This window comes from Tubulanus polymorphus, chromosome 8 (genome assembly GCF_964204645.1).
Source record: "Tubulanus polymorphus chromosome 8, tnTubPoly1.2, whole genome shotgun sequence".
Lineage (NCBI taxonomy): Eukaryota > Metazoa > Nemertea > Palaeonemertea > Tubulaniformes > Tubulanidae > Tubulanus > Tubulanus polymorphus.
The window spans coordinates 4,994,834-5,007,810 of NC_134032.1; the positions used below are offsets into that span (position 1 = coordinate 4,994,834).

Sequence of the window (12,977 nt, forward strand, 5' to 3'; positions counted from 1 at the left end):
TACCGTTCACGTAAAATATTAAAAACAACTGAATAAATCATATAACAATTTTCTATTATACCCTTCAACATAGCGTCGCCAGATTTTTTATTTAATGTCTAAATCGTATATTTACTCTTTATATATACCACATTTAATTATGTGGATGATGAGATGGGGTTGAACAATAGCGTACTGATCATATATTTCAAATTATAAAAGAAGTGATGCATAGGCTAGCCTACGTCAATCCGTTTATATTGGATACATTGAAACCATATTGCTTTAACTAACTGATTTCTGACGACAAATGCAAAAAACTTTCAAAATTGGACGAATATTTCATAGAAACACGTTCGCCAACGATCCTGGCGAGCTCTCGAGAGCTCTCGTTAACTAATGACATTCTGATATGATTACTTCGATATTTCGCTGGGACGGACATCATGAGGCAGGCGCCGGCGGAACGTTAATTGCGTTTTTCGTGAATGTTGAAAAAATATTGGCATGTCCCGGAATCGGTGACCACAAAAGCACGTCGTTCGGCAACAAAAAATTGTTGATGGAACAGGACAAAGTCGTCGTAGCTACCCGATCAATCAAAACGTATATATGGCCAAGCGTTCAGTAAACACACATATAATATAGATTATGTTATTCCTGAGCGCAATTAATGCCAATTACTCGTGTAGTTTAACATATTAAATGGGAATTTCATTAAATTTTGGATCGCTAGATTTTGCTTTATTTTTGACAAAAAAGTTTGAAAAAAATATCCGGCTTGCAGACTTTTAGACTTCTCTACGCTTAACTAGAATGTTTTCGATGGTGTCTGATAATCTTGATACTCTAGGGTCGAAAAGGCACTCCTTTATGTCGATATCTTAACTAGAGTAATAGGCATTTATTATATTTGTAAACAAAACTATAACTTGTATCTTGTTACAGTGCATCCAAGTTTGCAGTCCGTGGATTCACTTTGGGTCTCGAACATGAAATACGAGTTTGCCATAAAAAAGACTACGTTCACGTGACCGGAGTTTACCCGATGTTTGTTGACACTGGAATGACATGGTATCCTAAGTCTAGGTCAGTATCACTTGGTAAAATTTGTGTGAAGTAAAACTGTTGAGTCATCCTAGTCTATACATGAGTACATACGTATATTCTCCACCGATACTCCACTGATTGTGTTTACAGTAGAATAGGAAACATAAGTAATAGGAAAAGTAGGCTTTCAGATCAGAGGTCGAGACACCTCTCATCACCACAAGTAATTTTTTTTCCCTTATTAATGGAGAATGAACAACAGCCAGAAAACAATAATGTCAATAAAAATCAATATTATTGCCCATATTGTAACAAATACATCGATAAATCACAAAAATCACGACATGAAAAAACTGCAAATCATATAAAAAATGTAATAGATTTTGAAACTCCAGAAAATTCCAATGAAAGAAAAGAACGATTAGAAAATATGAATGTGGATGAAATAAAATGTGAAGTTTGTAATGAATTTATAACAAAAAGGAATTATAAAAGACATCTCAAATCACAAAAACACCACCAAAATTTGAGTAATAATGTTTTAGGAAAAGATTATTTCGATGATAAACCTCAAAAAGTAAAAAAAAACAACTTCAAAAACTAAATCCATTTCAAATAAACCTTACATGGAAAATGTTAGAAATTATATTGATTCACTAGAAATAAAAGATAAAATTGAAATTTTAGAAACATTACGTAGTAAAATTGGTCCTGCAGCTATTATATTTAGATTTTTTAAAGGAATAACAATAGAAGATTATAGTAAATTTAATGAAATAATAGAAAAAATACTAGATTTGATAACAGATGTTGAATATCCAAAAATTAGTATCTCTGGGAAAGTAAGTTTTATAAAGTCAGAAGAAAAAATGGATTATAATATTCAAACACTCTCCGAAGAAATAATTTCAAAAAACGCAAATAAGAGAAATTAGAAAAAATATTTAATGAATTTAAACGTCATATTGAAGAAAGATATTTTGAGGGTTCTGGCTTAACATTGAATGAAATTATATATTTAGATTTATATGTTTATAATACAAAAAGAAATAAAACATCAAAAAGTAATAAAATGTTTAAAAAAGATTCAAACTTTACAACAGAAAAGGATATTAAAGCATCATCTTATATTAAATTACCATTTACAACAAAAGCCGTAATAAATATTCAAAATGAAGATAATAAATGTTTTCTATGGTCAATTATTAGTTGCTTACATCCAACACAGGAAAATGTTTGTAGAATAACATATTACCGGAAATATGAAACATTATATAAAATTGATCAGTATCCAGTAACTATAAAAATGATACCCAAAATAGAAAAAATTAATAATTTAAAAATAAATGTATTTGAATTAATGCAATTACCAAATACAAAAGGTGAAAATATTAAAGATTATACATTGGAAGCTTTATATTTAACAGAATATTATGATGATGAAAATGCTATAGATTTGTTATGTTACAAAAAAGATGAAAATGAACATTATATGTGGTTAAAACAAATTGATTTATTCTTTAGAACATAAAGTGATCACCATAATAAAAATTTATCTATGTAGAAAATGTTTATCTAAATTTATGACTGAGAATACATTATTAAAACATAAAGAATTATGTGATAATAAAGATTTTTGTAAATTAATAATGCCAACAGAAAAAGATTATAAATTGAAATTTACTAATCATAAATTTAAGAATATTGTTCCATTTGTAATTTATGGGGATTTTGAATCGTTGAATAAATAATTAACTGATCAAGATAGAAAAGAAATATATAACAAAAAGCAATTATTAAAATCAATGGATAAAGGAAATGAATTAAATGAAGACACAATACAAGACCCACCAATTATAAATACAATTAAAAAATCTCATCAAAGAGCTGCTGCTTGTGGAATTTACATAAAATCAAATTATCCTGAATTATATGAAAGTCAATATATTTCTTTTAGAGGTGAAGATGTAGTTAATAATTTTTGTAACAAAATAATTGAATTAGAAAGTGATTTTGCAGAATTATTAAACAAAAATAAAAGAATAGTTATGACAAAAGAAGATGAAATTGATTTTAATTATGCAACTCATTGTTGTTATTGTGAAAAACGTTTTTATTCATTTGATAAAAAAGTTAGAGATCATGATCATTTAAATTCAAAATATCGTGGAGCTGCTCAAGAAGATTGTAATTTACAAGCTAAAAACGTTAATTTCGTTCCAATATTATTTCATAATTTATCAGGTTATGATACCCATCTATTTATAAAACAATTATCGGGAAAATTGGGCGCAATTAATCAAGAAATAGAAGAATATAATGCTATGAATGGCGTAAATGTAAGAAAATATGATTTTAAACTATTAGCTAAGACATCTGAAAATTATATTTCATTTCAATTTGGTTGCATTACATTTTTAGATTCTTATAGATTTCTAGCAAGTTCATTAGATAATTTAGCAAAAAGTTTAGTTGATAATGATTTTGTTATAACTCGATATTATTATCCAAATGAACAAGATTTTAAATTATTGAGATATAAAGGCGCAATACCTTACTCATTTTATAAAACGCATGATGATTTCAAAGAAACAAAATTAATGAAAGAACAATTTTATGATCAATTAAAAAATGAGTACGTGAAAGATGAAGTTTTTGAAAGAACAATTAATATATGGAATCATTTTAGAATAAAAACCATGGTAAATTAGTAGATTTATATTTAAAATCTGATGTAATAATATTTGCTGACATATTTGAAAAATTTAGAGAAGTCAATTTGAATCATTTTAATGTTGATCCCTGCTATTGTTATTCATCACCAGGTTTAACATGGCAATGTGGTTTGAAATTTACAGATATAAAAATGGATTTGTTAACAAATATAGATATGGTATTATTGTTTGAAAAATCTATTAGAGGTGGGATTAGTGGTGTTATGGGAGATAGATATTTTAAAGCAAATGATGAATATAAATTATTATATATTGACGCCAATAATTTGTATGGTTGGGCAATGATGCAACCTCAACCATTCAAAAATTTTATATTAACAGAAGTTGAAAATGGTGATAAACCTGATTGGGAAAGCGCAATTGCGAGTTTAAAAGATGAAGCACCAATTGGTTATTTCTTTGTAGTTGATTTAGAATATCCTGAAAATATGAAGTTTAAAACAAGAAACTTACCTTATTGCCCAGAACATTTAGTCGTAGATGATAGTTATTTAACTGAATACCAGAAGAAAATAAAACCAAAAGATCATGTTTTTACAGAAAAATTAATACTTACTCAAAATAATAAATACAATTATATTGTTCATTATAGAATGTTAAAATTTTATCTAAAACAAGGAATGAAATTAAAGAAAGTACATAGATATATTGAATTTAATCAATCGAAGTGGTTAGAAAAACATATAGATTTTGATACTCAACAGAGAACCATATCTAAAACAGATTTTGAAACAGATTCTTCAAATTAATGAATAATAGTTTTTATGGTAAAACATGTGAAAATATTAGAAATAGAAATGATATTGAATTAGTAAATAATTCTGAAAGATTAAGACATTTACAATCAAGTCCTAGACATTTAGGAAATAAAAGATTTGAAGATTATTTAACCGCGGTAAAATTAAAAAGAACGTCAATGAAATTTAATAAACCTATATTCATTTGTTCAACTGTTTTAGACGTATCAAAATTATTAATGTATGATTTTTATTATAATGTTTTACAACCACTTTTTGGGGAATAGCATGTTGAAATATTATATTTTGATTCTGTAACAGCTGACACCCCAATATTATTAAAATGTAATGATAAAATATTGATAAGAAGAATTTCAGAAATAATTCCAAAACAAAATGAACTTTATATTTCATATGGTGAAAAAGAATTAATACAAATAAATGGTTTAATGGATGTTTGGACAAGAAATGGATGGAAAAAATTAAAGAATATTATTAGGCATAAAACAAATAAGAAAATCTATAGAGACTGAACTAAATTAGGGTTTGTAGATGTTACAGAAGATCATAGTTTAATTAAACGAAATGGCAATGAAATGAAACCAACTCATATAAAAATTGGAGATGAATTATTACATAAAAGATTTTTCCAAAGAATGAAAAATATGTCATTCGATGAAATTATTAATTATATTTATAATATAGAACCTGAAACATTAGAAGAAAAAGAATATTTTATCAAAGGATTTTTCATGGGTGTGTATAAATATGTTAATCGCACTCAATATCGTTGGTATTTATGCAATCAAGATTTGAAATTATTAGAAAGAATAAAGAAATTCTGCGAAGAAGTTTATTCACATAAAACATTTAGAATCGTGGATCATATGAAATCATCCGCGGTTTATAGAATATTTGTAAATAATCCTAAAGATTTTGCTACAAAATATAATGATGAATTCTATATTCATGCAATAGTTAAAAGTAATACTTCAACTAAAGAAAAGATAGTTCCAGATTATGTATTAAATGCAAAAAATAATTTAAGAAAATGGTTCTTCATTGGATTCTATGCTGCAGATGGTTCAAAAAGTTTCAAAAACCACAAAACAATATCTTAACCTCAAAAAGGAAAAGTTGCTATATCAGGGTTAAATATATTATGTAATTCATTAGGCTTCAATATGAATATTGGATTGATTAAATCTAAACCAAATTGCTTTAATTTAAACCATGTAGAAAATGAGTTAACAGAAGAAGTTAAAGATTTATTTGAAATATATAACCCAACGGATTATGTTTACGATTTATTAACTGAAGATGGTACATTTAACTGTGGATTTCCATTAATTGCGTTCAATACTGACAGTTACATACTAAAAATCAAGACAAATGACATAACAAAAGACTTAAAAACATTAAAACATCATTTTGATTTTAGCAATTATCCCAAAGATCATGAACTATTTAGCAATGATAATAAAAAGATTCCTGGTAAATTTTAAGATGAATTAGGGGGTGATGAAATGATTGAATTTGTTGGGATAAGAAGTAAAATGTATAGTTACAGAACAAAAGATCATGAAGCTAAAAAGTTAAAAGGAATAACAAAACATGTGGTTGATAAACATATAGAATTTCAAGATTATATAAAGTGTTTATACAACTCAATTGTAATGAAACACAAAATGAATTGTTTAAGATCAGAAGATCACGAGATGTACATTAATGAAGTTCAAAAAACTAGTTTGAATCCATTTGATGATAAAAGGCATATTTTAGATGATGGTATAAAAACATTACCTAATGGTTATTAAATTATAAAATCAATATCATCAAACTCGAAATCACTATTGGTTTCTTCTTTTTCATTTAATTGTTCTTGTATAATTTGTTTAGGTTCTTCCATTTCATTTTTCTCATTTAAATAACGTGTTATATTGTGCCACATTTCATCTCGCTCTCTTTGTTTCTTTTTGTTTGTTAATTCATCAAATGGAATTATAATATCGATGTTTAAATAATTTACAATCTTATTTAAAAAGAATTCATAATTAATTGAATCTGTTATTCTATTTTCTAAATAATACATTAATATTTGTTTGAATGTTTTTTTTTATATTTTCTATATCTTCTTCTGTTAATTTAGGTTTTTCATAATAATCGTTAAATAATAAATATAAATACATTTTTTTTTCTTGTGTGTTAAATGTTGATGGAATAATTGTTTTTATAATATCTTTTTTAGTTATTTCACCATTTTTATTTTCTATTATTTTCATTTTTTCAAGCCATTGCATATATTCTGGTGTATGATCTATAGAAAATATTTTAAAAATTTAATCTAGATAATTTAATTTTGGTTCTATGAGAAAATCTCTAGTTTTTTCTTCACCTCATAAATTCCTTTACCATCCACATTCATTACAAAATAACACAGTACCTTCTTGTCTTAAGGTCGCATAACTACATCGTGGGCATTTTGTTTATAATTTATTGGTAATAGATCTTCATTAAGCTCTTGGTATTTTCTTACGTTTTCTTTATGTTTTATTGTTCTATTATGTAGATTTGAATTACTTGTTGTAATAATCAATTTACAATATTTACAATAATATGTTTTTCTTGTTAATTCATTATATTGTTTTTCTAACTTTTCAACTGTTTCTTTATTATCTGGTAACGTTTTCTCATATTTTATTTTTTCTAATAAACTATTTTTTCTTTCATTGAATTCTGCTTCAAATTTATTAGAAATTTTATCTATATGTACTTTACGAAATTGATGATTCTCCCAATCTTCTATATTTTCAGGGCTATATTTCATTCGACAAGGCTCACAGAAATGATCTTTTATATTATCCTTATCATAGAATAAGAAAGGTCTTTTCCAAATAATTTCAGGTTCAACTTCAACAGAATTACTATTACTTTCGTTACTATCAACATTAGCCGTTGCACCATTAATTTTACACTTCTCTGAATGTTTTTTAAAATAATTTCTTGAGAATAATTTATTACATTTTGGGCAGTTTATTTTAGGAAGTTTATAATTTTCATCATGTTTTTTCATATGTCGAGCCATATTACTTTTTCTTAGAAGTTCACCACAAATTTCGCATGGTATCTTCTCATCCATTTATTTAGGAAAGATTTTATTAAAATTAAATTTTAGTGATGAGCGGTAATTTTTTTATGTTATAAATAATGGTAGAAATAAAAGAATACAGAAGATTTGTTGATTCTAGAAAACTTTTAAATTATAAATCACATAATTTACTAATACAATTAGATAGAGAATTTAAGAATTGTGTTGATTTAAAATTATTAAATATAAATTTATGTAACTCATTTTACAATATATCGGATAAAAGTCTAGAACATTTAATTTTTTCAATCTTTTACAAAAAAAGGAATAAATGGTTTTTATATATTTAAAACCAGGATTATATAATTTAGATACATTAGCACAAGAAATTAATAGAAAAGCTCGAGCTTAATTAGGAAGTTAGGATTCCGGATTTAGTATTAGATTTTCAAAAAGTGATATTTATAATAAAATAAAGATTAGGTTGGCTCATGAAGAACAATTTAAATTTACAGTAAGAAAACCTCTAGCTTAACTGTTAGGAATTAACCCAGATATTGTTACAGTAAACGCAGAAGGTAGATCAAATTTAATGCCTTTAACACACTTTTATATTTATTGCAATTTAATTGATCCTACAAAAACATTTAAAGCAACTAAAGATACAACATGTATTTCTAGTATACTAAAAATTTTACCATTAAAAAATGTTAAAAAATTTGGGACGCAAATAAATTATAATTTAACAGAATGTGATTTTAAACCTTGCATTCCACATTTCAATAATTTCAAAATAGAAATAAGAAATCATAATGGTTATTTAATTGATTTAAATAACTTTCCTGTGATATATGAATTAGTTATGAGATGTAGAGTAATTTTTTCAGTATATAAATGAATATAACTGTTGGACCGAGTATATGTTTTGGATTTGATTTTAAACGTGAGAAAGAAATGAAATTTAACATTACTGATGTATTATTATACATATTAAAAATATTGCATTTTCTAATGAAACAACATTTGAGTATGAAACAACAATAGATAAAGAAACTTTAAATGTAGAAAAGATTACTAATTTAATTAGAGAATCTTTAAGATTTTATGAATTAGATGAAGATTTTATTATAGATGATATTAAAAAAATAATAATTGAAATATATACAAATGAAACTAGTAATGAAATAAATGTTGAAATAATCATCACTAAGATAACTAAATATTTTAAAGATGTTAATTTTTTTGATTAATAAATGAGTGATAATAAGTGGATAATAACTGGATTATATAATGGAGCATTACTATCAGTTGGAACTGTTGGTTATTCAATGGTATTAAAAAAAGTATTTAAAATGGGAAGTGTTAATGTTGATAGATTTGATATAAATGATATTTTAAAATTAACATTAGCAGTTACTTTATCTAATTTAACTATTGATTATTTGGAAAAACAAAAATATATTCCTCCCATATAAATACATAATTATTTTGCTAAATAAAATGGCTTCTGCAGTTATAACTATTATAGGATCGGCAATTGTTAACGCTTTAGCATTTACTGGTGGTGGTTATTTATTTAAGCATATTGATAAAAATGGATCATTAACAGAACAAAAAAGACATAACTTAGCATTAGAGAAATATAATAAAGCAGCAGAAGAATATAGAGAAAAGAGACAAAACTATATGGATTATATTAACAAAGAATTATATGATCAGAAGATTTCACATAGAGATTTTCAATCAGTTGATGATGCAATGAGTTATTATAACGCGGTAACCAATGAAGAAAAATTACATCTACATAAACCTACAATATCAGATTATTATACCCCAAGTAATGAACAGAAGAAATATGAAATAATATGGATTTTAGGTGGAACAGTTATTGTTATATTTGTAGCGTATAGATTTACTAATTAGTAACTTTTTTGACAAATAAATGGATGATAATATTGATATTATTCCTCATGATATAAATAAAACTAAATTAAAAACATATTTAGAAAAACAAATATTAGAATTTGAAAGAGACTTAAAGATAAAAAAGAAAAAATATTTAAAAAGTAAAATTATATATTATTTGATTATAAGTGGTTCGGTTATAATTAGTTCTGTAATAACATTTCTAGCAATATTCAGTCCATTAACACCTTTAGCTATATCAATTGGTGTGTTAGGATTATCATCGAGTGTTTTAACCGGCATAAGTTAAAATTAAATATAAAAAGTAATAAAGAAAAAATTAAAACTAATATAAAAGAAATTAATAAATTAAAAAATTCACTAGATTATATAATAAGTTGAAATGGTCATATAACAGTTGAAGAACAAGATATATTATTAAAAGAATTAATAAATTATTAATTTTTTAATTATATAAATGGTAGATAGTTTTCCAAAAGCTTTCCAATATAATAAATCAATTAAATATAATATTCCTGCAATAGATTTTAATAAAGATATTTCATATAGAAATGAAGTTTTAAATTCATTTATTGATTTATATATTTATGTTACTGAAAGTAATAATTTTCATGTAAAGATGGAAAATATATTTCATGTGTATACAATTAATTTTAAAAATTTAAATGAGGCAAAACAATGGTTAGTAAAATCTAATATGAAGTATTGGCAGAACCAATTAAATTTTGCTGTTTATTGCGCAACAACAGGATGTGGAATAAGTTGGAATGATCATTTAAACAAACCAAGTTTACCATTGATGTTATCACTCTTTAGATTTCATATTTATTTTCAAATAAAATTAATATTAGATGAATTAGAATGTCCTTTACCAGGTTCAAAATATCTTAAAGAACTAAATAATAATGTTAATCTTTCTAAGTTTTATAAAATATGTAATGAATTTAATATTAATTCAAATAAAGATTTGAGAGCAAAAATTGGAACAATGGGTGGATTAGGAATATTATATACTAAAGAATTTGGAAAAATAATGACAAATTCAGATATAAGAACACTAAATTGGAATGAATTACAAAGAATAAATCAATCAATTAGAACTTATTTGATATGTATTTTAGGTGCGCAAGTTGAAACAAGATCCCCAACAGTTGGAAATGATAACACTTCATTTGATGCGCAGAAACAATTCAAAGTATTATTTGAAGATTCCATTCATAATGATAAAAATAGATCGATTCCAGAAAACATTGTAAGATATCAAAATTATTTAGATAAATCACATATCAGATTAAATTATTGTATAGGTCCTAATCTATTAATTATTTCTAATGATTTAGTATTAAAGATGGGAAACATAATTGGTTACAATAATCTAATTAAAACTGCAACAATAAATAATTCATTTGGATTAAATGATATAAATAAACAGATTATCACTGCTCCAAAATTAATGGAAGGTGAAAAAAATAAAAAACATATTCAATCAACTGAAACTAAAACTAAGAATATTAAATTGAATAATGATTCTAAACCGGATTATAATACATCAGAAAATATTAAAACTGATAATATTCACCATGATATAATTAAACTAAATGATGGCAATAAATCCCATGAAAATGCTAAATTAGCTTTAACTTGTATAGGAATTGTAATCGGAGGAATATTATATTTTAATTTTTTTTATTATGTAAATGGCAGAAGGTTGAGAAGATTTTACAATGGATCCTTTAGATGAACCTGGTATAAGTGATGAACAACCGCCTGATTTTGGTGAAACAAGTTATAGTAACGATAATAAAACAAAATTTAAATACTAATTTACCAGAAGTTGTTCCTGGTTCTAAAGCCCCATCAACAGATGAATATATTAGAGGAGCTAAATCGAGAATAGATATTGAAAATCAACATCCAGAAATAACGTTAAAAGATAATAATGTTAAAAAGATCTGGTTTCAATATAACAAATAAAGGTATGAATTATTTAGTAAAAGATTTAAAATATTTAGATGGTGATTATTATAGGAATTTGAAAGGTAATTAGGGTTTTCTGTTACATCACAGAAAACCCTATTGATATCCGCGTGATTATTAGGGTTTTCTGTTACATCACAGAAAACCCTATTGAGATTCGCGTGTTTCTTATTATTATTAGGGTTTTCTGTTATTTCACAGAAAACCCTATTGATATCCGCGTGATTATTATTATTATTATTTTCTTCCACACTATTTTTACCAAAAGAACATAGGCTTTGTTACCTTACCGCTGTTTCATATACAATCCATATAATATCGTTCAGCACACTGAGATCTACAAATAGCCCGCGTGTTTTTTCACGAATCATCGTTACAAAAGCGCTGTCTGGCCGTAAACATCGAAAATTTAGCCCCATTCAATGGGGCGACATGTTTTTCGTGTCGTCATCCCGAAATCAACCCGCAGGCCAACTGTCACTTCGATTATCAATTCAAGTATAAATGAACTAATTTATTGCCGCAGACTTCACATTCAGTCGCGGTCTTCAAACAGTGATTTTAACAATAGCCCATTTCCTCATCAAATCATATTACCGATACACTGGAAATTTACTACTTTAGATTTTAAAAGCACTGTCGAGCCGTAAACATCGACGAATCGACGTGTGTTACTACATCGTCGTTCCGGGGATCAGCTGCGAGTTTCTCCTCATCATGAGAATCAAATCGAGTACAAATTAATTTATTACTACCAGTGATTTGGCTGCGGGTTTCAAGGAGTTAGTATAACAATACCTATTTTTCTTTACCGAATTAACCGTGTATTTACTAAGATAAATCTTTAGTGTACCGGGGAATCGTAGGCCTAAAGTAAACACGCCGAAGAGATATAGCGGAGAAAAGCTGTTATGTCGACGAGGTATCAAAATAAAAGAATATATTACTTTATTCGGCCGCGGGCTTCAACCTCTATATCAATACTCTATATTTCCTACAGTACATACCGATCATTGTCAAATGCACAAGGTATTTACTAAATACAAGTATATAACACACTCCTATCCGTATGCTGGACTCACGCTTGACATTCGGAGTAAGCGTTCGCTGTGGGGGAAAGGGATCGTTCGCTGTGTCGCTTGAAGTGTTTATCGAGTTTGACGCGGCTTTAGGCCTACCGGTACTGAGCTTTACTGTATCAAACAAACACAGTACAATTGTTGCGTTTATTAACGGACTCATTGGATTGAACTTCAAAAAAAAATTTACGATATTTAGGTGGGTTGTTATTCAATAGGCCTACGACCAATCTGTCCGGATGTTAGGCCTACATAGGCTAGTAGCCTTTACTAGGTTAAGCGTTCGCTGTGGGAGAAAGGAGATCGTTCGCTGTGTCGCTTGAAGTGTTTATCGAGTACGCGACCTAAAGGCTTTAGTATGGTGGCTGATAAGGGCCGTGCGTAAAAAAACACGTATATGCAAATG

General features: G+C 26.5%; 1 protein-coding gene across 2 annotated transcripts in view; it reads left to right on the plus strand.

The window, feature by feature from the left end:
- Positions 1-12,977, plus strand: part of LOC141909685 (17-beta-hydroxysteroid dehydrogenase 13-like) — a 146,740-nt gene that overhangs the window by 62,118 nt on the left and 71,645 nt on the right. The window contains exons 4-5 of one of the 2 annotated variants that reach the window (XM_074800254.1): positions 928-1,068; positions 11,220-11,263. In XM_074800254.1, the coding sequence (XP_074656355.1) occupies positions 928-1,068; positions 11,220-11,256 (178 nt within the window). In that variant the 3' untranslated portion in view covers positions 11,257-11,263. Of the gene's footprint in view, positions 1-927; positions 1,069-11,219; positions 11,264-12,977 lie in introns of those variants that run through there. The other variant, XM_074800253.1, reaches the window with a different exon arrangement.